At 64.8% G+C, this 25,352-nt stretch overlaps 1 protein-coding gene across 1 annotated transcript; it reads left to right on the top strand.

The window, feature by feature from the left end:
- Window positions 1–435: 435 nt before the first annotated feature.
- On the top strand, window positions 436–24,907 carry FCHO1 (FCH and mu domain containing endocytic adaptor 1). The gene is made up of 29 exons (XM_084614544.1): window positions 436–527; window positions 6,344–6,413; window positions 8,161–8,245; window positions 11,515–11,606; window positions 11,918–11,992; window positions 12,326–12,467; window positions 12,750–12,902; window positions 13,117–13,221; window positions 13,485–13,583; window positions 14,042–14,138; window positions 14,285–14,329; window positions 14,583–14,655; window positions 14,822–14,843; window positions 15,266–15,323; window positions 16,164–16,345; window positions 16,566–16,590; window positions 17,191–17,253; window positions 17,687–17,738; window positions 18,114–18,205; window positions 18,509–19,123; window positions 19,718–19,830; window positions 20,610–20,715; window positions 20,907–21,018; window positions 22,460–22,615; window positions 22,726–22,858; window positions 23,242–23,441; window positions 23,755–23,819; window positions 24,250–24,414; window positions 24,757–24,907. Exons 3-29 carry the CDS (start codon window positions 8,219–8,221, stop codon window positions 24,777–24,779), a joined length of 3,090 nt encoding a protein of 1,029 aa, XP_084470670.1. The 5' UTR covers window positions 436–527; window positions 6,344–6,413; window positions 8,161–8,218; the 3' UTR covers window positions 24,780–24,907.
- The last annotated feature ends 445 nt before the right edge of the window (window positions 24,908–25,352 follow it).

The following is a 25,352-nucleotide window of genomic DNA, read 5'->3' on the forward strand; positions in this document are numbered from 1 at the left end:
ATTGCATTACTGCTGCCCAAGGCACCTACTTCACGCCCCTCCCCTCCCCGGCAGGTGCCCAGATCCAGGGTTTCAGGGTTTATTATTTATTCATTGTTTTTCCCCTGGGCCTGGCCCAGCGCAGGGCTCCTTTGCGCACAAGCAGAGGCCCCAGGTCCCTGACCCCAGCAGAGGAGCAGCCCACCTTCGGGGGGGCTGGAAGGGGGTGCCTCGGCGGCTCCCCCCTGGCAACATACAAAGCAGCGGGCTAAGGGGGGGGTGCGGGTGAGGGAAAAGGGGGCGCTGTCACTTTAAAGATGCAAATATCCAGCCAAGAGCAACATCCCCGCCGGCTGGGCCAATCAGGAGCCGCTCCTGTTTCCTTTTGTAACCACCCACCTGCCCACCCGCCAATCCCGACGGGGCCCCTGCGCGGGCCCCGCCCCCGCTCCAGCCCGGCCGGCTGCGGGGCGGGCAGGCGGCTGCAGCCCGAGCTGGGGCGCTGGGGCGGGCGGGTGCGGCTGAGCTCGCCGGCGGGGCTCGGAGAGGTGAGTGCGCCCTGCCCGGGGCCGGGCTGCTGCTCCGCCCCCCCCCCCCGAGGCCTCCCGCCGCCCGTGACCTGCCCTCGCCATGGGGAGCTGGGGGGCCAGCTGGGAGCTGCCGCTGCTCTGTGCGCCCCGCTCGCCCCACTGATCCCCCCCATACAGGCCCCCCCTTCTGCGAGCCGCCTGCGCTTCTTCCCCCCTCCCCCCCCCCGGCCGCGGCCGATCCCGCGTGGGGTCCACCTCTGTGGGCCTGGGGTGTGCACGGGGGTGACCTGCTGGTCTGAGACCCCTGGCAGGGACTGGCCGCCCCGCAAACCTGCCCCTTCGGGCTAGGGGGCAGGTGCCCATCTGTCATGGGAAAGGGAGGGTAAAATGAAATCTGTGTGGGGCCACTTTCCTCTCCCCTCTCCGGCTGGTGTCAGTGGGCCCCCGCTCCAGTGGGGGCCGGATCCCTTCCCCCCCAATCCCCTCGTTTGGTGGCTGTGGGCCCCAGCCCCACTGAACACCATGATCACACCAGCTGAGGGTCTGGCCTGGAAAAATCCAATGTTTGTCATTAGCAGGCAAGGGCCCAGGGAGGGCGTGAGTTGAGCCAGGTGCTAGGAAGGTGAGATGGGGGGGCTCGTGTGTGTGTATGTGTGTGTGTGTGGGGGGGCTGGCAAGTGTGTAGCTTCGCTGGGAAGGCGCTTTTAATATTTTTGGCAGAGTCCCTGCAGCTGGGGGATTTGCTCCCTGCTCCCGAGCTGCCTGAGCCCAGCCACCTGCCTGAAATTTTCCAGCCCTGCAGGTTTGGGGCAGGTGTCTGTGCTCTCGGGTGAAGGCCATTGGATACGGGGACTCAGAAATGTGCTCTTCCCCCCCCCCCGTCTGATTCTTGCAGTGGACTTGGATTTCTCCTCCCGCGCTGTGGGGGTGTGGAAGGATTTTAGTGTGTGTGTGTGTGGGGGGGGGGTTCTTTAACCCTAGCCTTACTTGGCGTGCACGCAGGCTGTGATCCCCATGTTGGGTGAGCGGTTGCCCCTCAGCTGGCTTCAGATGGGTGCAAGATGCCAGCAGGTTTCTGCCTGTCGGGGAAGGGTGGGGGCGGGGGGAGAGAACGCCTTCCCAAGCAGTTGTCTCTGTTGAAGCCTGAACGACGGCGAGGCTGTCAGGTTGTCTCCGCGGCTTGTGTGTGGGAGAGGCAGACCCGAAAGCGCGCGCCAGCTTGCTAAGTGTTCTTCAGAGGCGCTGTTTAAACGTTCTGTTTCTCTTTCATCTGCCACGCACATGGAAGCACGAGCCGTTTGAGACCTCTGACGTGGGGCGACAGGGAGTGCTCACTGGATGTGGCTTGTGGGCGGCCGCTGGGAGCGTTGCAGGGTTGGGTTGTGTGCTGCATGCCCTCCGGAGCAAAGGGGCTCATGGGCGGCCGGAGCTCTCCTGGCCAGGGCATGGATCCTCTCCTTTGAATGAAGGGCTGACGCTCAGGTGGGTGGAAACATTTCGGGGGGGGGAGCGGCTGTGTATGTTGGCATCTGGCCTGGGATGACCCACGGTTTCCTTGACCTGTTGCCTATGGAGCAAGTGGGCGGTTTTTCCTTTGAGGTCCATCGTGGCCCCCTTGCCCCTCCTGAGATGCGTCCGCAGTGACCTTCTTGTATATTTCATTCACTGGGATGCTCAGGTTGTCTGGGCCTTGTGCCCTTGGTCATCTCGGTTGATGAGGATCCTCTGAGAGTCCGTGACTGGATCCTGGGAAGCACCGTTGCGGGGCTGGTGCTTCAGGCTGGCGGGGCTGGCTGTGCGTTCCCTGCCCCTCTCTGAGGAGGTCCAACAATGTTGCTGCTCATCTCCCATTCTGGCTCCCACCTGCTCTGGTGCCGATCCGAGCCGGGTTTGAACCTGGGATCTTCAGCCTAGACCTGGGTGAGCCAAAGGGGTAAGGCCATTAGCTGGTAGCAGTAGTAGAGTGTTGTTCTCCATGCACAGGCCACTAGAAGGCAGCATATTGCCCACTTTGCAAGCATGGCACATGCTGAGTGGGAAGTGCTGCCATGTCTTGCTCTAGTCCTACGCTGGCAGGGTAGGACAGGGTTGGCACGCAGTGGCTCCCAGACCGGGCCATCCATGGTAGCTAAGGGAGGGCCCGTTTACCTCCTCCTGCCTCCTTAAACCTAGGTGTTAGATCTGCTGAGAGCTCGAGAGCCCTGCTTCCCCTCGGTAGAGCTTCCAGGCCAGTTCTGAAACCCAGCACCTTGAGCCGTAAAGCTCCTAGCTTGGGACTGTCGATGGGAAGGGTTGAAAGCCTTGTGGGCCGCTTTGTTCCAGCCTATCCAGGGTTCCCCGCCCCAGAGGGCGGGCGAGGGTAGTGGGAAAGAGCTCGCTCTGCCGCTGAGAGCTTGGCTCGGCGATGGGGCATGTTCTCCTGTTGCAGCTTCTCCCTGTGTGCGCCTGGATCTGAGCCGGGGAAAACCTGCTATGCCAGTGACTGAAGGAAGCTGACTGGCAATATCGGAGCTAGAGCCCTGGCAGGCCTTGTGCCCTGGCATTTGGGGGGGGCGGGGCGGGCAGGGCCAAGCACTGACTGGGGGTGGGGGAGCTTCTTGATGGAAATTTGCTGTGGTACCAGTTGCCCGGGGAGGTTTGGCAGCTGCTCCAGGAAGGGGGTGAGATCGGGGCCTGGCGTGCTCATTTCCTGCGTCCACGCGGGAGGCGCTGGCAGTGCCAGGCTGCTGAGACGACCGCTTGTTGTTTGTCTCTGTGTTAATCTGCTCCAGCGCAGTGCCCGGTTCCTGCCAAGCCCAGTGCCCCGCAGGCCCAGCCCTGCGCATCTTCCTCTTGCGTCTTATTCAGGCCTTGCCCAGAGTGGCAGCTTGGCCTGGAATGACCCCGTGGAGCGGTGCACCGTCTGTTGCTAGCTGGGAGAGCTGAATTCCTTCCCCCCCCTCGGTCCCCCCGTCCCCCCCGGGGCTGAGCTGCACAGCTGGGCGCTGGGTTCCAGGAGACGTCTCCCCGTGGCTGCAACATCTGAAGATCTGTTTGGTCGGTTTGACTGGGGCGCCTGGCAAATCACAGGCAGGCGTGCGCTCGTGTGCCTAGGGCAGGGGCCTAGGGATCGCGGGAGCTGGGGGTTGGAACGCCTGTGCCCTAGAGATGAGGGCATGCATGGGTGTGGGAGGACTCCTGGGTTATGACTCCGGGATGGCCTGGCAAGCAAGGTGCCGCTCCCCCCGTCTCTGCCCCCTCCTCCACTGCTGGGGCAGGGGGACCGGGGAGCCCTCCAGCCAGCACCCTGCCCCACCATCCTCTCGCCCTCTGCTCGCGGCTTATCCTAGGATGTGGGACTGTGCTGGACGCTCATGGAGGGAAGGCTGCTGGAGCGGCCCTAGCTGGGGAGAAAGGACCCAGGCGTCCAGTTCCCCTGCCAGGTGCACACAATGAGCCTGATGGCACAAGACCCTCCCTGCGAGCTTCCGTCCCCAATGGGAGGGGTAACTCAGGGCCTTCACCCCCTCTGTCCCTCCCCCCAAAAAACTGGGCCAAGTACCCTCGAGAAGGTACAAGTACCTTGAACCAAGTACCCTGCCCTAGAAGTTGCTGGGGCATACAGGGGGGCCAGGCCTTGGGTGAGCAGGGGGGCAGCGTTCGGGGTGGGGGCCTGGTACTGAGAAGGGTGGGGAGGCGGCTGGAGGGGGGGTATCCCCATGTTTAAGGCAGGCTCTGTGCTCCCTGCCCTGCTCTGCCTGGGTTGAGGTTAATGTTTAAACCCCAGCCCCTGATGTCCCCTGGCCGGGGCAGACGCATCTGGGTTTGGGGACTTCTGTCCGCAGGCCTTGCTGCTCCCTGGGGTCCAGCGCTGCTAGACCCGATCAGGCTGCGCCCCCCCGCCCCACCCCGCCCCCCGGGTTTGCTTTGTTCCTTGCGCTCTGGGCCTTTTCCATCTTCTGTGCGTTAATTTTAGTGCTTGTGAAATGGAGAGATTGGCAGCGGAGGTGGGTGTTGTGCAAGCTTCTCTCTGCGGCAGTTCGAACATACCCCCCCCTGCCTCTGCTGATGCCCCTCAGTCCTGACCCACAGCCCCCTGCCCTCCCAGTCCAGCACCCTCCGTGGGCTGGCCTTGTTCCTCTCCCTAAATGCTGTGCTGACTCCAGCAGGGTGTGACCCCCGCTCCAGGGTGCATTTATGCCCCCTGCAGGTCAGAGCCTGGCAGTGTGAGTCTGGCACCAGCCCTGGGGCACCCCAGAGGAGTCACAAGGCAGCAAGGGCCTCTCGATCCCTCTGGCTCCCTTCCGTGCTTCCAGGTGACCAGCGTCTGCTGGGCCTGTGCTGGCGGAAACGGCACCGGTGCTGACAGGTGCCCATCACCACATGGGTGCTGTACCATGGCATGAGCCAGGCCTTGCCAACCTCTGTGGGCAGTGTGCATAGAAGAACTCAGCTTGCCTGGCAGGGTGGGGGCAGGGGCATTGTGAGATCTGATCCTGGGGTCTTATGGCTGAGATGCAGAGCTCCAGGATGCAGCCTGCGTTGACCTGGTGAGAGTCTACCCTGGGGAGCTTCCGTCCCTTCTGCAGCTCCATCCGGGGGCTGTGTCCATCCCAGCCTGCCATGGGGGTTCCCTGCTCTTTGGTGTGTGCCACGTTGCTGGGTACAATTAAACAGCTGCCATGTTCCGTCCCAGAGGTGGCTGCATTTCACCAATAAGCAGGGATCACGTTGGCCGAGGCGTGGGGGAAAGAGGAGGGACTATAGAAATATGAACCCTTTTGTTGGCAGAGTGCCCTCCAGGCTGGGAAAGGGAGCAGACTCCGACCTCCCCCCTCCCCTTCTGCCAACAATTGGAGCAGATTCTTGCCGCCCCTGAGACGCCAAAGCCCATCAGAGAAGAGGGCTGGTGGCGTCGTCCCCTCTGCCTGGCGAGGGGCCGTGCAGGGGATGCCATGGGTGCATCAGGGAATCTCTGTGGTCCATCTAGGATAGTCTGGCTGCAAAGCCCCTTCCTCATTCGGTGTAAGGGGGTGCCCAGCTGGCGTCCCAGCAATGGGGACGAGGGCCCCTGCTTTGATTGCTTCCTAGCATTGGCGGAGGAGTCCCCAGCTTCCTTCCCCTGCCAGGCAGGTGCCCCCTGTTGATTCCTGAGCCCACAGGCCGGGCAGGGCAGCAGGACTGATCGATTTCCACGCTGGGTCATTGCTCCCAAAGTGGATTCCGCTCCGCTCCCATCTGGGTCCCCCTCCCTGCTCCTGTGCCCAGCCCCATGTCTGCATGTGTGAGGCTGCCATGGAAAGACAGGGCTAGCAGGGACGGGAAGCGCCATCTCACCGGGTTTCTCTGGTAGAGCAGATGGTGGTGGTGGGGGTGTGAGCCTTCAGTGCCTGGGGGTGAGTATGACTAGGCCGGAGGCAGCGGGGTGTGGTGGGTAGAGCATTGGCCGGGGACTCAGGAGCTCTGAGTTCTATTCCCGGCTCTGCTGTTTGACTTCAGGCAAGTCGCTTTCCCTTTCTGTGCCTCAGTTTCCCCTAACTGTTTCCTCAGTTTCTCCTCCTTTAGAAAGTGCCCTGGGCCCTGGGGATGGGAGGTGGTAAGTGTGCAGAGCAGCCCCACATGAGTGGGAGGGGCAGATGTAGCTTGGCGGGGGGGCTGGTTAGGAAATGGCCCGGGTTGAGACCTGCCCATTCGTGTCATGCGCCAGAGGAGCGGGGGTGCCAGGCCGGGCCAGGGGTGGGCGGAGGCAGCAGGCACTCACAGGTGTTGGTTCTGCTTAACTGGCTGGTGGCCCCCCCGGGCCCCCACAGCGGAAGTGGTGCTGTGCTAACTTCTGGTTTCTCTCTCTCTCTCAGCTGCGCTGGGTCCCCCAGGAGGACAGAGCTGAGGATGAACCAGCGGGGACCGTGCACCCGTCAGTGCTGGGTGAGTCTGGTGGCCCTGGGGGGCCCACGGGGGCTGGCCCTGCTGCATATGGGGCCAGGGCTCAGTACCACGGCAAGAACTGAGCAGCTTGGCCCCAACCCCAAGGCCTGAAAGAGAGAAGGAAAAAACTGAGCATGCAAAGATTTTCTAGTTTCCTGTTTTTCTCTCCTGCACGGAGGGGGAGGGGTAGGGGTAGGCTGGGAGGAGAGCTCGGGGGGCTGTGAACGAGCCCAGGGGCTGGGGATGCCCCCATGGACCGCGGTGCTGTGCTGGGAACTAGAGACCCCAGGCTCACCTCACGGCACTGTGGAAGCAGGTGATGCAGGGGGTGGTTACAGGCCAGCCAGGTGCGCCCCCCCCTGGCCTAGAGAACTAGGGACCCGGTAGGCTGTGAGGGTCTCTACAAAGTCATGCTTGTGCCTCACCTTGCTATATGGCCCAGGGATCCCCTCTGAGCTGGGGGCTCAGCAATCTGGCAGCGGCAGCTGGGAGCCAAGACTCCTGGGTTCTCTACCCCAGCGCTGAGAAGGGAGTAGGATTTAGTGGCGAGGATGGGGGAGGGAGGATTGGGACTCGGGACTCCTGATTTCTGACTAGCTCCACAACCTTGGGCAACTCCCCGCCCCATGCCTCGGTTTCCCCATGGGGAAGGTGGCCCAGGTGTTAGGTGGTTTGGTGAGCGCGCTGGGACGCTGCGGGCAGAGGTACTGGGGGCGCAAGGCAGAGCCTCATTCATTATTCAGCCGTGTATCCGGTGTCAGCCCCAGCCCTCATCCTGGCTGCATTCCTCAAGCGTCCAATCCCTGGGTTCTCGCCGTGACATTTAGCACCTGCTCACTGCCTGGCGCTGATCAGCCCTCCTTGCTGGCTTGTGCCGGTGCCGAGGGAGGCTCCCTGCGTGGTGGGGATGCGCGGCCAGGGTCCAAAACCTCCTCGGGTTTGGAGATAGCCACCCGATGCGCCGGGGTGTCTGGGCGGCAGGGCCAGCCCTTTCGAGGAGTGTGAGGACAGGGTGGCACACCGGGCTCCAGCGAGTGTGGGATATAAAGAACAGCCCGTTTCCATGGATACGGCAGCACGGGGTCTGCGAGCTGATTAGGTTTTAAAAGAAACATGCACCCTGTTCCAAAGTGCTTCGCCCCCGTTAGACCCTGGCTCTGCCCCCGAGCACCACACGGGCGCGGCTTTTCCCCACTAGCCTGCGGGGAGGGAAGGGAGGCTGGCCGGTTCTGCGTTGAGTGGGGAAACTGAGGCACTGGGCTGCACTGACTCATGCATGGAGTCAGTGGCAGAATCAGGGGTGGAACCCAGGAGTCCCGAGTCCTAGTCTGCAGGCTGTCCTTGTGAGAGGCTCTGTGCCTTGGGGGTGGGGAAAGCAAGGCACCGGAAGAATTAACCATTACAAGTCTGGTAGATCTAGGACTAGAACTCAAGAGTCTGGAGTCCCAGCTCCCTCCAGCTCTAACCACTAGATCCCATTTCCTTCTAGGGCTGGAAATAGAATCCAGGAGTCCTGACACCCCGCTTGCCTTGCTCTAACCTCTCAAGCATGTTCCCACCCTTGGAGGATTATGTATCACACCTATTCCCCGGTGTCCCCATGGGCCTGTCCCCTTGTTGTCTCGTTAAGCAGCTCTTCCCCCCCCGCCGCCCCCGAGCAGAGATCTCTCCGTCCTGCGGTGCTCCCTGTGGGGCGTGACGGGAAGAAACCTGCCTCTGCACCACCTGATCTCTATGTTTGCTCCAGAGGCCGGAGAGCTGAGCTGCAGGATCCGGAAGGGAGCGTCGTCCCGCCCAGCTCCAAGATGTCCTGTTTTGGGGAGCATTTCTGGGTAAGTGTCTCCTTTGAGGGTATGGGGGGGGACTCTGAGCTGTGGGGTTCAAATGGAGCTGGGTTGTTCCTTAGCATCCTTGGAGAGATGGGTCTTGTCCATAAACCCCAGAGCTGGGCCCTGACTGCGGCGTGTGGGTCTGTGTTGGGGTATGCGCCTGGCCCGGACACTGTAATGCCCTGCTCTGGCTGGGGTGGGGCTGGCTTAGGAGGCTGGTGGACATGAGCTCTGGAGTCTAATTCCCATTACACAGCTGGGAAACTGAGGCAGTAATTTGCCTGAGGTCCTGCAGCAGATTGGTGGCAATGCTGGGAAGAGAACCCAGGAGTCCAGACTCCCCTTGCACCCGACTCTGTCTCGTTCTCCTGTCTCCTAGGCCGCGCTGCCCCTCCGCCAGTTGGAATTGTGGGCCTGACTGTCCTTGCTGCAAACTGGCTTTGAACTGGGACTGCCCCCTGTGGGGTGGCAGGACGGATGTGGCCCAGGGGACTGAGTGCAGATCTGGGAGCCAGAGAACGTAGGCTGTCCCTGGTGCAGAGCTGCGGGGAGGGGCTCCCCGAATGATTAGGCTGTGCTGGCCATGGGTCTGCTGGCCCGGAGTTCCCCGGCTTGGGTGGCTGTGACCATATGGTGCATTGTAACACCCTGGCTGTGCTTCCCCTCGCCCCATCTGTGCCCACTCTGCCAAAAGGGGGGATTTCCAGGCTCTGTGCTCTCTGCTCTGGGGATGTCGGGGGGGGTTCTTTCCTCCAGCTGTGGGAAGTTAGGGGCTCTCCACCTCTGCAGCTCGCTGCTGGGAAGGGAAACAGCCCTGGGAGGACTGCGGAGCTGCCGAAATACCTTGGTGATGGATGCACATTGCGCGGGGAGATCCGAGCCCCGCCGCTGCCCTGCAGGCAGTCCCTGGCTGGCCCTGGAGGCCTGGCTGTGCTGGGGAGATTTCTAGCCGGCGGGAGCCGTGATGGGGGAGACCTGCGCCAGGTACAGGGGCAAGGAGCCCATTAGACTCTGGGCGGGGGGTAGATGTGGAGATTGCACAGATCTGGGAGCCTGGAGACGGGCTATGAGGCCACTGGTCCTCCTCCGTGTGGACTGCGCCGCTGTGACTAGCTGGGGGGCATTTGCCTGGCCAGAGAGTGGCATGCCTGGTATGGCCGCAGGGCACATGCCAGCTGCTGTCCAGCCCCACTGGGATGGGAGGGGGGCATCCCCCTCCCTGTGCAGTTGGGGGTGAGCCGTGAGCAGGTATGGGTCACTTCCATCTCTTGGGGTCTGGGCTGGGTGGGCCTGGCTTGGGCGCGAGCCGACACCTGCCCACTGCCTGGTCCGAGCGCGCCCAGCCTGGTGCCGCCTGCCTGCAGCCGTGCCTCGCGCAGCGCCCGGGAAGTGTGTGGGGGGGTGTCTCCGTTCTTTCCCCCCAAAATGATGCCCCCCCCTTGCGTTCCTCCAACCAGATCCAGTTTATAAGCAGGAGGGCAAAGTCGTAGCTAGGCAACCCCATCGTCCGTAGCAACGGGACCCCTGCACTGCTCTCTCCTTGCTGCCCCAATGGCTCTGCCAGGTGGCTTTCTTAAAGCGACAGCGCACCCTTACCCTCCCCCACCCCCACCTGGAATCTCCAGAGGCAGAGGTGTGGGGTAGGGGGCTGTCAAGGACCTGGGGACTGGATCTGGGCCGTGCCGACCGCAGCCCACCTCGGAAAGGCCGCGGGGTGGACAGTATGCTCCAGGGCTGGGCCTAGAACCCAGGAGTTCTGCCTGCCATGCACAGTGCTCTGTGCTAGGGCGCACATGGGTCCTGGTGGTGCAGGGAAATTGCCAGGGGGCTGCCAGAGTGAACTGCCCCCCCCATCATTCCCCTTTGGGTTCAGCCCCAACCACCAATGACAGAGCCGGCCGCTCCCTGCCCCCCTCTCCTTGCACGTGGGCCTGGGAGCTAAGGATGCCTGGGGTCAAAGGCTGCCCCTCCCACCTTGCACAGTCACTTCCCTGCCCTGTGCCTCAGTTTCCCCATGGCTGTAACATGGGGCTAGTGATGCTGACTTGGGAGGTAGTGGGGTTGTGAGCCTTCATTAACTGCTGCATCTCCTTTACCTTCCTGCCCCACACCTCTGCCCCGGCTGTCACACCCCACTTCTTACCCGGCGGGGAGAGGGGTCAGATTTCCCCTGGGCCACCCCCCCGACATCCTGCGCTTCCAGCCTGTCTCCCCAGCAGCTGTGGCTGCTGCTTCATGGGGTGCTGGGTGTGGGGCGGGAACGGGCTGTCCACAGGCACTTGTGAGCTCACCCACGGGGTGCCCACAGCCCCCCTTGGTAACCAGCCCAGGATGTGGGGGGCTGGTGTGTTCAAGTGGCATTGCCCACCCATCGCCCTTCTCCTCTGCTGCAGGATGTGGGGCCCCCCCAACCAATGGGCATTTCATACCCATCTCCAGCACAGAGCCGGGGAGCACCACCACCCGGGCCTCTGCCCTCCCTGCCCAGCCCTGGCTGTGGTGCCCGCTGCCTGGCCGGGGGAGGGTCCAGGAGGAGCTGAGGTAGTGGGAAGGTGCATCTGTACCACCCCCATCCCAGAGCGTGAGTGGGAGCCCTCCCAGCTGCCTGCCCATGGCTGGCACCACATGCCTGTTGGAGCTTGGCACCGAGCAAGTTCCTGTCAGCCCCTCTCCCTGCACGGCCCTGCCCGGACTCCTGCTTTTCTACACAGCGGGTGTGGCTGGCACCGCCCCCCACCCCCCGCATTGGGGGGTCACTAATGAGCCTGCGGCCATGTGGCTGGGTTGTTTACAAGAAGGCCAGAGTGGGGGGGGCTGACTTGGGGGAAGGGTTGAAATAGTCCAGGGGGATCCTAGAGCTGGGGGAGAGCAGCCCCACGGCACCCCGTGCTCCTGGAGCGAGTGCTGGGGAGGGCTGGCAAATGCCATCCTGCCACCTTTCCCCCCACGGCCGCTGCTCTGCGCTAGTGGCCACTGGGGCTCCCTGGCAAATGCTGAGCCGGGGGGTGGGCAGAGTTCAGGCCTGGCTGGGTTTTCCTGCCACCATGGGGCAGGGAGAGCTGGGGCTGTGGATTGGGCAGGAGGGAAGGCAATGGGCAGTGACTGTGGGGGACCCCCCGCCCGTGGGGTCCTGTCTGGCCTGTAGGCAGAGCCAGGGACCCCAGATGCCCCTTCCCCCGAAGCCCACTGGAGAGCGCCCAGGGTTAGGGGCAGGATCTGGGCCCGGCGGCGCTCTGCCCCCTTCACCCTCTGCTCTCTGCCACCCGCTGCAGGGAGAGAAGAACCAGGGCTTTGACGTGCTGTACCACAACGTGAAGCATGGGCAGGTCTCCACCAAGGAGCTGGCCGACTTTGTCCGCGAGAGGTAGGGCCAGGGGTGCGGGAGGGGCGCCTGGGCCCCAGCAGCGCGGTGCTTCCCACCCTTAGGGGGGCGCTGGTGTTGCCCCGGCTCCGGGCCAGTGGGGAGCTGGTGCTCGGGGCAATGCAGTCCTGTGCCCCAGGAGTGGAGCTGAGCCCCGCCAGGGCCCTGGGGCTGTCTCTGCTGTTCCCCGGTGTGTGGCAGGGCAGCGCCCACCCCCACCATGTGCTGTCCCCACCACGCGCTGCCCCCCGGGCGCTGCCCGTTCGCTCCCCTCATGCTCCCTCCCCCCTCTCTCTCTCTCTCTCTGCTTCCAGGGCCACCGTGGAGGAGATCTATGGCAAGTCCATGGCCAAGTTGGCCAAGATGGCCACCAATGGCACGCAGCTCGGGTGAGCGGGGCAGAGTGCGGGGGGCCGGGCCTGCGTGTCTGAGCCCTGTCGCTGTGTGAACCTCCTGCTGCTGGAAGGCCCTCTCTCCAGCCGCATGGGCCTTGCAGAGATGAGAGGGCTCCCCTGTATCTTCCAATGCCCCCATCTGCTCCACAATCCTGGCAGGGGGGCGTTCCTTTGGACCCACTCAGCGCTGGCCACTGGGGGGTGCCCATGGGACCGGAGGCTTCTCACTGCCCGCAGACCCAGTTGCCCATCCCAGGTGGTGCGAGGTCCCGGGCGGGGGTAAGGGCGGGGGGCCTGCTCTCAGCGCCTGCGTCTCGGCCCCGGCAGGACTTTTGCGCCGCTCTGGGAGGTGTTCCGGGTCTCCTCCGACAAGCTGGCACTCTGCCACCTGGAGCTGGTGAAGAAGCTGCACGACCTGCTCAAGGAGATCGCCCGCTACGGGGAGGAGCAGGGCAAGGCGCACAAGAAGGTACACGCCGCCCCGTCCCGGGTACAATCCCGCCCCTTACGCCCGGGGCTGCTGTCAGCGTGGCTCCCTGGGTGCCATGGGCTAGGGGCAGGGGGTGGCTGCACCTGGCTCTCGCTGGGCCAGGCGCCCCTCGCCTGGCAGGCTGAGATGCCAAGGGCTGAATGGGCCCAGAAAGCCAAATTCCCTGCTTCCCACCAAGGGGCATCCCTGGGACAGGGGCATTTAGGTTGGGGGGGGGGTTCCCCTCCTCCCCATCTCCAGGCCCCTCTCTTGTCCCACCAGTCCAAGGAGGAGGTGTCGGGGACCCTGGAGGCCATCCAGCTGCTGCAGGGTGTCGCCCAGCTGGTGCCCAAGTCCAAGGAGAATTATCACAGCAAGTGCTTGGAGGCCGAGCGCCTGCGCCGGGAGGGAACCAACCAGAAGGAGATTGACAAGGTACTGGGGGTGGGCGGCTGGCGGTGTGGGGGGAGAAGGGGGCTGTGGCCCATCACCCGGGGGTCTGACCGGCATGGGAGGGGCTGGGGTGATGGGGGCAGGCAGTGCCCCGTTGACGAGTGGGGACTGCCCCGATGCCCGCTCCCCATGGCAGGGCAGAGCAGCTGAGCCCTTGCTCCCAGCTCCCACCCCCCTTCTGTCCTGCCCCTGCCAGGCCGAGCGGAAGTCGAAGAAGGCGGCTGAGGCCCTGCGCCATGCAGTGGAGAAGTACAACATGGCCCGGGCAGACTTTGAGCAGAGGATGCTGGACTCGGCCGTGGTAAGTGGGGCGGTGGGCATTGGGGGGGTTGGGAGGCTGTGGGGGGCAAGGGGCAGCCACGGGAGGGTGTGGGGGCAGAGGGAATCTGCCTCGAATCTCATTCGGGGTAGTGTGGGGTGGTGTGGGCTGGTGATGGGGCTGGGAGGGGGGCACCTATACTGCAGGGGTCCAGCTGGGCTGGGGGGGCGTGAGAGAGATGCCGCTGGGAACTCCACCCTCTGCACAGACCCCTCTCATCTAACTGCTCCACCCCCCCCCGGCAGCGGTTCCAGGAGCTGGAGGAGACCCACCTGCACCACATGAAGGGGCTGATCAGCTCCTACTCGCACTCCGTGGAGGACACGCATGTGCAGATCGGACAGGTGCGCACCCCGGGGTGTGTGTGTTCGGTGGGGGTGGGCTGTGGAGAGGGGGGCGGGGCGTGCGCTGGGGCGGGTGAGCTCTGGAGAGGGGGGCGGGGGGCGTGCGCTGGGGCGGGGGGGCAGGTGGGCTGTGAAGAGGGGGGCGGGGGGCGTGCGCTGGGGCGGGGGGGCAGGTGGGCTGTGAAGAGGGGGGCGGGGGGCGTGCGCTGGGGCGGGTGGGCTGTGGAGAGGGGGGCGGGGCGTGCGCTAGGGCGGGTGGGCTGTGGAGAGGGGGGCAGGGCGTGCGCTGGGGCATCAGGTGTTAGGGGGTAGAGGAGAGGGCAGCTGTAACCCCCACAATCTCATCCTGCCCGAAGGAGACGCTGCTGGGGGTGGGGAGCGAATGGGGGAGGGGGGCCTGGGCAGTCACCAGCGAGATGAGTGCTGCAGCCTGAGCTCTTCCTCCCTCCCGCCCCCAGGTGCACGAGGAATTCAAGCAGAACGTGGAGAACATCGGCATCGAGATGCTGCTGCAGAGATTCGCCGAGAGCAAGGGCACCGGGCGTGAGAGGCCGGGTGAGGGCACGCGAGGGAGGGGCTTGCTCTTGCACGGGGCTGAGGGGCGGGGCTTGCTCTTGCACACGTTGCACGGGGCCTGGGGCAGGTGGGGTGGGTGTGGGCATCTCTGCCGGGCTGACCCCTGCCCTGCTCTCTGTTGGCAGGGGTGCTGGATTTCGACGAGTGCAGAATGGTCCCAGCACAGGAAGGCAAGTACGTCTCTGCAGCTGGCGGCCCTGTGGGTGCTGGGGCATCGCCTGGGAGGAGGCGGCCACGGGGGCAGGGGAGCCGGGACGTTGGGATCATCCCTGGGCTCTGGGCGGGCGGCGGAAGTGATGCCTGTGGGGAGGAGCTGGGAGCACCCGGGGCCCAGCTGTCCCGGCTTGGGGGGCTGAGCCATCTCCGGGGGGAAGAGGGGCTGGATCTGCACCAGGAGCCGCTCACCCGCTCTGTCCCCCGCAGGGCCCAAGAGGAGCCTCAGCAAAGCCTTCCGCATCCCCGGGCTGAGCCGGAGAGACCGAGAGCGAGACACTGTGTGAGCTCCCCCCGGCCCCTACTGCTCCTCTTCCCCTCCTGCCCCCCTTATCCATCCTCCCTACCCTGCATCTCCCCCACCTCCGGCCCATCCATCCTCCCTGCCCTGCTGGGCTTCTCCGGGCAGTTCCAGGGGCCTTGATTCTCTCTCTCTCTTCCCCCCCCAGGGAGTCCCCAGACGCTGACTTGGTGAGTAGCTGCCCTGGGTCACGTGCTGCCAGCTGGGGGGATGTAGCGGGTGGATCCGGCCACGTTCCTTCCTTCGCTGGCACCTGCCCATGGTGCTGCCAGACTCGCTAGGGCCCAGCAGCTCTCGGTAATGGGGGGCTGGGCGGTGTCCACCTGGGGCAAGTTTGGGGGGGGAGAGGAGACCCCTGCCCCAGGGGTTCTGCAGCGCTGAAATCACATGTTCCCGACCTGCAGCGCCCTGCTGTCCCAGCCCTGGACTCCCCCCAGCTTGGCCGGCGCCCCTCAGTCCTGACCCGCAGGCCCGGTAGATGCCCCTGGGATTGAATGGGTGATGGAGGAGGGTCCCTCCTGGGCAGGGTGGGGCGTTAAAACGGGCCCCCTTTGCAGCAGCCCCTCCCCCCTACTGCGTTCTCCCCCCGCAGACCTGCCCGGATGTGGACGAGGAGGGATTCACTGTACGGCCTGACATCAACCAGAGCAGTATCCTTGGGCTGACTGGCGGGGCGAGTGCCAGGGTGGGCCCCAGCTGGGGGTGGGAGGGGCTGGTGGGCTCAGCCCCTGGTCCCCTGCCCAGACAGTTCCTCTCCTGCCTGGCGGCGCCCGGGTCCATGTCCTGGGGTGGGGGGGCAGAGGTGCTGGGCATCCAGCCCCCCTGCTTGGCTGCACTAACACGCCAGGGCAGGAACTCGGTTTCCAAACCCCCTGTGCCGGGGGAACCAGGCTGGGCTCAGACCCGCTGGCCCTGGAACCCAGCAGGGCCTGGGCTGAGCCTGAGAGATGTAGGCTCGGATCAGGGGAGAGCTCCCCTGGTTTTGTGGCAGGGAACCCCGGCCTAGCAGGACTCTCCCCTACAGATCCACGCCTGGCATAGGCCCTGTGAGCAAGGGGCACGTGGCGTTGCCCAAACTGGCACTGGGAGTCCTTATTGGCACTCAAGACCCCAGCTGGGATCCGGGCCCATTGGGTCGGGTGCTGCCCCGAACAACTTGTGGCCTGATTAGACCCAGACCCCGCTTCACAGATGGGGGAAGCTGCAGCCCAGTGCTGCAGGGACCTGCCCAGGGACCCCGGGGGGATTGGGGGTGGAGCCGGGAACAGAACCTGGGTCTCTGGGGGACCCAGCCCAGCCTGGCTGATGATTCAGGGCTGATGGAGGGGGAACCAGTTAGGCTGGGCAAGGGTTTGGCGCCAGGCCAGGACTCCTGGGTTCGATGCAGTGAACTGGGGTGGAGGCGACACCTAGTGGGCGGCCAGGAGAATGGCAGGCAGGGGCCCAGCGCCACTCCGGTCTGGGGGCTTTTCCCTTGAACCCCGGCTCAGGCTCGGGCAGGACCCACGGCTGCTCGTCCAGCGACTCGGACTACGAGGACGAGGACGAGCCCCGCAAGTTCTACGTCCGCATCAAGCCCCTGCAACCCTGCGACACCGCCGGCAGCAGCCAGGCCGCTGTGGAGCAGCTCAAGGCGACAGTGGGGAACCTCCCCCTGCCCCCCAGCACCGGGGTGAGAGCCGAGGGCTGAGCCGGGGGAAGCAGGGGACCTCTGGGGTGCAGTGGCATGGGACCAGGCTGGTGGCTGGGAGGGAGCAGTGGTGGGGCTGGGGGGGAGGGGAGAGGGTGGCTGTGGGTCTGGGAGGGGAGGGGTGGCCATGGGGCTGGGGGCTGCAGGGCTGGGCTGCTAACTGCCACCCTGGTGATCCCTCCTCCCCCTTGTTCTCTCGCAGGGCACGGTGAAGAGACAGTCTTGCAGTAAGTGTGGCTGAGCTGTTCTCCCCCCGCCCCGTGCTCCCCTCCTCGGCTCTGAAGCAGAGGGTTCTGTAGGGGTGGACAGGGGAGATGCCAAACCCGGGTGGGGTGGGGTGGGGGGAGATTGTTGTGGGTACAATGGGCCATGCAGCAGGGGAGGTCCACGCAGGGCGCCTGTGGCCCCCCCCCCCCACCTGTCTGGGGAGATGGGTGCCAATCCTGTCCTGGCAGCGCCCCCCAGAGGCTGGCTCTGCACCCCGGCCCTCTGGAGAGTTCTGAGCTGTCCTTTGCCCAGAGCACTTTCTGATGGGTGGTCTTAATTTTGTGAGGGCCCAGCCAGATCTCCCTCCTCCTAGCTCTGGGTGCCCTGGATAACGGGGGGCTGCACCTTCCCCATGACCCCAGCACTGCTCAGCCCCTAGTGACTCTCCCATCTGGATACAAGAGCACGGGCCCCGCTGCAGGGGGCGCTGGCAGGCACCGTGACCCCCTCCCGGCCAGCCTTCTGAAGAGGGGGGGTTATTTCTCATTTTGCTGTGTCGGGAGCTGTCCAGGTTCCAGTCCCGGGGCCCCAGTGATGCCCTCCGTGTGGTTATTCCCCAGGGCACTTACCAGTAGCGACGACCATCACGGTGGATGTGGGCTCTGTCAGGGCCCTGGGTACAGGTGAGGCCGTGACTGGAGACTGTGGGGGGGAGAGGGGGGCAAGGAGGGAAACGTGGTGCTTTGCAAATCCCGCCCCTGTGGCCACAGGCCCCGCCCTAGTGTGCTAGAGTAGCTGGATGGTTCTTTCCAAAGGCTTGGCAGTGACGTGGTTAATACTGAGATCAAGGTGACCATCGGTAGGGGTCAGAATTAACGCCCATGCAAGAGGCCTTGGGGCAGCACCCCGTCCCAGGTCCTGTTGGTTCAGCCTCTCTGCAGACTCAGGCAGGCAGCCTCAGAAGCTTTCACTGGCCTAAGGGGAGTTGGTGGGGCTGACTGTGTGATGGGTGGGGGCTGTGGCCAGTTGCTGGGGGGGTGGTTGCGGGAGGGGTGCGGTGGCTCTGGGTGCTGACTGGGGGCTAGGTCCTGGCTCAGATCGTCTCCTTTCCTGCAGGTGACGAGTCTGGGAAGCTGCAGCCCCCCCACCCTGCCGTATGGACTCCCAGGTACCGGGGTACCCTTGGCATGGGCAGTGAGGGCTCATGGGGAGGGATGGATGTTGGGGTCTTTGTATGATGTGCCTGCTCTCCGGAGCACCAGCGCCCGGCTGCTGGGGCGGTTTTGGGACTGCATGGTCAGCTCATGGTGGGGGCCTCCCATCCTCGATACACCAGGCCTTCCCAGGCCCTTCCTGTGCTGGAGCCCCACGGGGCTGCAACAGGCCCCCTTTGCAGCAGGGCCCACCCAGCCTGGCCTTCCCCACAGCTAGCGCTGCCAGCGCCCCAGATGTCTCGGGCAGACACCCTGGGGCACAGGATGGGGCACGAGTAACAGTGTGCATGGGGCCCCACTGATCTCTCCCTCCTTTGGTCTGTCCCCAGCTGCGCAGGGAAGCCCTGGCCGGATGTAGCCCCTTCTGCAGCCCTGTTCGGGCCCCCGCTGGAGTCGGCCTTCGAAGCGGAGGATTTCCCAGGTAAGTGTGGTCTGCCAGTGCCTGCATCACAGGAGGGGAAACTGAGGCACAGCGGGGCGGGGACATCTCGCAGTGTGTGAGAGAGAGCTGGGAATTGGATCAGGACTCCTGGGTTCTGTGCTCTGGCTTCAGCTCGGAGCCAGGGCTCTCCCCCGCTGGCTTTTCTGGGCATTGCAGCCTCTGTGCTGAGCTCCGCAAAGCTGCTCTTTGCCCCTGCCCTCGCCGGCTCCCTCCGGTGGCGTGGGGCAGCAGGCGGCTCTGCGCTGGCGGATCCGTGACAGGAAGGTCACCCTGTCTCCACAGCCTCCCGAGCCTGCGGCCTGGGCTCCAGCCCGTCTCCCTTCTCCTCCTCGTCTCCAGAGAACGTGGAAGACTCGGGGCTGGACTCCCCCTCGCATCCCCCCACGGGCCCCTCGCCAGACTCCAGACCCTGGACGCCCCAGAGCCCCCTCACCAGACGGCCTGCCAAGGGCTCCCCGAGGCTCCAGGAGGAGCGGGGCGCCCTGCCCCCCACGACGGCCGCCTTGGAGGAGCAGAGCGCCTGGCTGCCCCCGCCCGCCAGCCCCACGGGGTGGCCCCGGGACACCCCCTGCTTTGCCGCCTTCGGCTCCGAGCCCAGCGGGGAGAACTCAGGGGCGGGGTCTCGGCACGATTCCCGCTGCCCCAGTGCCATGGCCCCTTCGCCCGACCCCTCCGGGGACCCCCAGGCCTCGGTGGCCAGGCCTCCCAGTCCTGTCTTGGACCAGGCCCTGCAGCCCTGCAAGCATGGGGCCTGCCCCCCCTCCAACACCTCGTCCTCTCCGGTGCCCCCCAGCTGCAGGGAGCCCTCCGGCCCCTCCCCATGGACTCCCCAGGGGCCCAGTCCCAGGCTGACAGACAGCAGCACTCCGGCCATTCCTGAGCTCCGGGCTGAGCCTGGTGAGTACGGTCCGGGGGGCTGTGAAAGGACCTGCCTCTCAGTTCCCTGCTTCCCAGAGCACGAGAGTGGGGTACCGCGAGGAGCGGTGACCCTCCCCCCCCCAACTGCTCTTCTGGTGGCCCTCAATTCAGCCCTGCAGACCCCCGAAATCCCCCCTGCTATCCCAGCTCTGGGCTCCCCCCAGCTCTGCCGGTGCCCCTCGATCCCACCCCACAGCCCCTGAAATCCTCCCTGCTATCCCAGCTCTGGGCTCCCCCCCAGCTCTGCTGGTGCCCCTCAGTCCTGACCAGCGGCAGCCCCACTATTCTCACTCCAGGTCTCTCAGGCACTGGCCAATCTGACCCGCCTGGTGCTCTTAGTGAGGAGGAAACGTGTCTGTTTAGGTGCCAGGCTGAGTCGCTTTCCCGCGTGACCCAGCTCTGGTTCCTGAGCTCCTGGACCGACCCCTCTGAGCACCTGGCCCCGGCACGCGGCTGGGGGGCACTCCTGCCCCTGCGTCCCCACCCCACAGACAGCTCCTATGTGCCTCCCCTCCCCCTGCTCCCAATGCCATGGGACGGACCCTGACCCACCCCTGCCTTGTGCTTCTGCAGATCCTCCCCCTGCGCCCGCCCCACCCAGCGCCGCCCCCAAGGTGGCCCCCCCGCGGCGCTCCAGGACGAAGAGGCCCTCGAAGGGGCAGGCCGCCTGCAGCCACGGTGACCTGGTGGGTGGCGCTGCGCTGTGCTGGCTGGGAGCCGGGGTGTGTGTGGAGGGATGGGGAAACCGAGGCACGGAGTGAGTAAGTCACTTGTTGTCCCGGGAGTCTGGCAGAGCTGGGGTTTGAACCCCAATCACCTGGGTCCCAGCGCGGCGCTCTGCAGGGATCTGGCGTCGCTGACCCTTAGTGGGGGCTGGGGAGCGGATCCGCAAGTCGGCCCCGAGCTGGAGGTGAAGTGAAACAGATGGGAGCCTGAGGAATTTTTCAACTTTGTAGAGGCGGATTCAGGCTAAAGGCTCCTTCCCCCACCCTGCGGGGTTTGTCTGCGTCTCAAGGGAAAAACCAGCCATGACCAACCTTGAGGGGTCTCCAGGGTGGCTGATCTCCGGCCGTCGCTGAGATCCCGGAGCAGACGCGAGCGCACAGACCCCCTGGGGTGGCTGGTTTATGCTGTCTGGCGGGGGGCATATGCTTTTCTGGGGAGTCTAATGTTTAGCGGTGGGGCTGGCGCTCCTGGGTCCAGGAGGGAAGTGAGGTTTGGTAGGTAGCAGGAGACTGGGACCCATTTCCAGCTCAGTCCTGACCCACTGGATGGCCCTGGGCAAGTCCGTGTCTCATCCCGTGCCTCAGTTTCCCCACCGGTACAATGGGGCTAATGATCCTGCTCCCATTTGCAAAGTGCTTTGGGATCCCAGGCCCTTGGACTCTCCCATCCCCTCCTTGCCCTGCCACTGGGTTAACCCGTCCCTGGCCTGGACCGTCATGTACTGCCCTTGGTTTTGCAGTCCCGCTCCCTGAGCCCCTCTCCCCTGTGGAATTCGGGCCCTTCCCACTCGGCTCCGCCCAGCCTGGGTGAGCGCAGTTTCTTCACGGTCTCGCAGCCGGCTCTGGGTACGTACCCCGGGGGTCGCGCGGGCCAGGTGGGAGGGTAGGGGACCGGCCCCGAGCATCAGGGTGGCGGCAGGGGGTGAACCTGTGGATAGAAAGGAGGGGGCCCAAGCCGGGGGAGGGAAGGGGGAGCTATGGGCTGGGATTGAGCGGAGGCTCCGTACCTGACCCTACCTCCCCTCCCGCCCCCCCAGGGCTCTCCCGAGGCCCCAGCCCTGTGGTGCTGGGATCCCAGGATGCGCTTCCTGTGGCAACTGCCTTCACTGAGTACATCCATGCCTACTTCAAGGGCCAGGACCCCAACAGGTAAGGTGGGGGATTGGGGCCCAGCCTCGTTTACAGCCTGGGCTCCCTGAACCCAGGCACTGTTGGGCCCAGCCTAGGGATGCCCTGGTTATGGGGAGGGAAAGAGAGACAGCTTGGAGGAGCGCCAGGGCTAGATATCTGCCCCCAAATCTCATGGGGCACTGGGGAGGGGAGGACAGGGACTGGATCCCTCACTCCCTGCCCCTTCCCACAATCCCGCTGGGCACTGGGGGGGTGGCTCTCCCATCTCTTCCCCCCCCTCACCACGCTCCACCATGGTGCCAAGCTCAGGGCAGACCGTTGGGAAGCAGGGCTTGCCCCCGCACTGGCTGGGATTCCTTGCTTAGATTTCACCAGCTCACGGAGTCCCAGCCTGTCCCCTGGGGTGCCCTGCTCTGTCTCGCCACCCAGGTGAGATGGTCCCTCCCGCCAAAAATCACAACAATAGGCCGGTTCCTCCCAGCCCCAAAGGACTAATCACTCGCCCTACGCCAGTTGCACCTGAGATCTGGCACCGAACCCTTAGCCAGTGTGATCCTAGATGATCTAAAGATTCATTAACTAGGAAAAGGAAATTGGCGAGCTATTGACAAGGGTAAAGCAGGCAACAGAGATGCATTCAAACCAGTTCCAGTCTGGCTTCCAAAAGTAATGGAAGCTTCTATGATAAACAAGCTCTGTGTCTCCTTTGGGGCTAACCCAGGCCAAACCCTGGAGATCTTCTGCCTAGCAATCCTTCCTTCCCCCCCCTCCCAAGCCCAAGCAGCATAAAAGATCATGTTCCTCCTCGTTAGGGCTTTCAATTCCTTCCCAGCCTTGGGCTTCGACTGCAGGGACTCACGGGCAAGTCTCCTGCCGTGGTGGGGGGAGCCCTGGCGAAGTCTTGTTCTCCGATGTCCCATGCTGGTTGGTCTGGTGCGGGTGCGTGGGCGCGGACCCCTCTTGTGGGAGGCTGGTATCTCGCACGTGGCACTGGTTCTCTCCTGGCTGGTGCTTCGCAGTGATAGAGCAAACACGTGGGACCCGGCTGCTTATAACCCTAATCCCCTCCCCCCCCACCGTGGCCCCACCAACATGCTGAGCCCGGCCAGGTCCAGCCCTGGATCTGTCAGGGTTCAGGGGAGACGTAGGAGCCTTGGCATGAGCTGGGACCTGGTCTGCTGGCGTCACCCCCCCCATGGGGGTGACTGGATCTCCCATCCCCCTGCCTTCCCCCCAAGCTCCAGGGAATTGAGGGAATGGGGTGGGGGGAAAGATGGGAGATCTGGCCACCCCAGTGCCCTGGGGGATTGTGGGAACTGGGAGATCCCCTCCCTCCATTCCCACAATCCCCCGGAGGGGGTGGTGGGGCTGGACTCCCGTAGGCTGTGGGGGGTTGGGCTCTCCTCGCCTGTTGCTGGGAGTGGGGGGGGCTCTGAGTTAATGCCTGGCTCCCCCGCAGCTGTCTGGTGAAGATCACGGGCGAGCTCACCATGTCCTTCCCCGCCGGCATTGTCCACGTCTTCAGTGGGAGCCCAGCCCCGCCTGTCCTGAGCTTCCGCCTGCTCAACACGGCGCTCGTCGAGCAGTTTCTGCCCAGTGCTGAGCTGCTGTACAGGTACCGGGGTGGGGCCGGCTCGGCCACGGAGCTGGGGGGGCCATGGGGGCTTTGCTGGGGCTCTGCGGCTGCATCCCAGCCGGTCTGACCCACCCCTTTCCCACCCGCAGTGACCCATCCCAGAGCGACCCCAGCACCAAGGACTTCTGGCTCAACATGCCGGCGCTGACCGGGCACCTGCAGAAGCAGGCAGAGCAGGCCCCGGCCGCCTCCTACTACAACGTGGCCCTTCTCAAATACCAGGTGAGGTGCCAGCAGGGAAGTCCTGCCTGCTCGGGATCCCCTTATCGCCAGGCGGTGCGGTCAGGACTCCTGGGTTCTCTCCGTGCCTCTGGGAGGGGAGTGGGGCCTAGTGGGTTAGAGCAGGGGGTGGCTGGGAGCCAGGGTTTCTGGGTTCTACCCCAGGCTCTGGGAGGGGAGTGGGGTCTATCGGCTTAGAAAGTGCCCAGGGGGCAGAGGGGGAGGCTGGGAGCCAGGACTCCTGGGTTCTCTCTGGGCGGCGGAGTCTAGGGTGGGCTGGGAGCCAGGACTCCTGGGTTTTGCTCCGGGGGGAGCAGAAGCTGTTCCCAGCCCCCCACTGTTGCCGGGGCGCCGGCCCCTCAAGCCGCTCTCTGCTCCCCTGGCAGTTCTCCAAGCTGGGCCCGAGCGCGGCCCCCCTGCAGCTGGCCGTGCGCTGGGACTGCACCACGGCCGCCACCCAGGTCAGTGTGGAGTACGGGTACAATGCCGGTGCCATGGCCGCGCCCAGGCCCCTCGCCAACGTCCAGGTGCTGCTGCCCGTGGAGGAGCCGGTCGCCAACGTGCGGCTGCAGCCTGCGGCCAGCTGGTGAGAGCTGGGGTGGGGGCGGCGGCTCAGGCCTGGGGGAGGAGTTGGGGAGGGGGCAGGAGGCAGCTGGGAGTCCCGAGGGGGGGCAGGATGGGGGGGCAGGAGGCTGGGAGCCCCGGGGCTGGAGGAAGAGGGAGGGGGAAGGGGGGGACAAGAGGCAGCTGGGGGCTATGGGGGGAGGAGGGATGGGGTGCAGGAGGCAGCTGGGAGTCCTGTGCGGGCGGGGGAGATCAGGTAATGGCTGGACCTGTGTGTGCCCCCAGCCCTCGTCTGGTGGGGTGACCCCCCCCCCCGGGTCTCTCTCGCCCCGCAGGAACCTGGAGGAGAAGCGTCTGTTGTGGAGGCTGCTGGATGTTCCTGGGGCCCCGGATCGTGGTGGTGAGAGCTCTCAGTGCCCCTGCCGGGTTGTGGGGCGGGGAGGGGGTGGCTGTCGGGGGGAGGGCTGAGCCTCCCTCCCTCTGATGTTGGGGCAGCCAGGGGCTGCGTGTGAGCTGCAAACCCATGGCCCTTGGCCCCTATGCCCACTGGCCATAGTGGCTCCTGGGGGGGGCTGTAGGGGGCTGGTAGCCTGGTACGGTGCCGCCTGCTGGCCTGTTGCCAGCTCCTGGTTCTGAACAGGGTTTGCTGGGTGAGCTAAGAGGAAGGGGGGCGGGTGGCTCTTAGCAGCTGTCCCTCTTGGCACCCCCAACTCCAGGGTGTGTCAGCCCCCCATGGCTCAGTGCTCTGGAGTCTGTTCTCCCCCCGGGTGGGCAGGGTCTGAACCCTCAGTGAGATCCTGAGCCCCGTCTGTCTCCGCGTTGGTCCCCAGGCCGCGGCCACCTCTCCGCCTGCTGGGAGCCCCTCTACGGCCCCAGCAAACCCAGCCCCGTGGCGGCCCAGTTCACCAGCGAGGGCAGCACCCTGTCGGGCGTGGAGGTGGAGCTGGCGGGCAGCGGGTACAGGATGTCGCTGGTGAAGAAGAGATTCGCCACAGGTAACCGCAGGAGCTGGGCACATCACTGGTGGTGGTGGGCGGGGTGGGGGGGGCACTTCCACCTGATTGCACATGGAGAACTCCTCCCACTCCTGTCCATCACCGTGCCTCAGTTTCCCCTCTCATCCTTTGTTTAGATTGGAAGCTCTTTTTGGAGCCAGGGCCTGGCACGATGCGGCCTGATCTGGGGTGGGATTGGTAATAAGCCGTACTAACAAAGGGATCCCAGGGAGGGGAATATGATCAGAGCACAGGGGAGTGGAGGAGGCTGGGTAGGCGGGGGGCCTATACCGGGAGTCTCCAGTGTCTGTCTCCGCCTCTCATGGTTATGTTTCCTCCTAGGCATTTATCTGGCTGGCTCCTGATCGGCTGCGCTCGTCCCCCTTGTTCATTCCTGGTTTTAAAGCCCCAGCGGACGTTGGCTCATTCAGTCGTTTGCTGCCCCTGGGGGTTTCTCTGCTGTTGGATTTTTAAACACTGGAACAAAGTCAGATCTGGAGGGAGGGGAGTGGGGGTCCGGCCCCTGGCCCGTGACACTGGCCCCCACAGGTGGGAGGGGCGATGCTGCTGGGATCATGCTGGGCTGGGGGTTTGGCCCCTGGACGGGCCGAGCAGCTCAGAATTGCACTGGACAGAGAACAGCCCTGTTCCCCGTTAGCCTAACTCCTCCTGCACCGGCCCAGCTGGGGGCCCCCTGCTCATGGAACAGATCATTCCACTCTCCCAGCTGCTGTACGGGGGTGGGGGGAGGAGGGGAAGCTGGGGGGGGGGTCATCACCCTTTTAATAAACACTTTATTTTCTAATAAAACGACCCGTCTGCTTCCGCTGCCCCTTTTTCCATGCCCTGAAATCCTGCCACGATCAAGGCGGAACCTGCTGCCAGCTTTCATGTAGCAAGAGGCGCGCCAAACTCTGCTAATTAATCGCCTGCCTGTT

Source organism: Lepidochelys olivacea, assembly GCF_965140295.1.
Source record: "Lepidochelys olivacea isolate rLepOli2 genome assembly, chromosome: 25".
NCBI classification, from domain to species: Eukaryota; Metazoa; Chordata; order Testudines; family Cheloniidae; genus Lepidochelys; species Lepidochelys olivacea.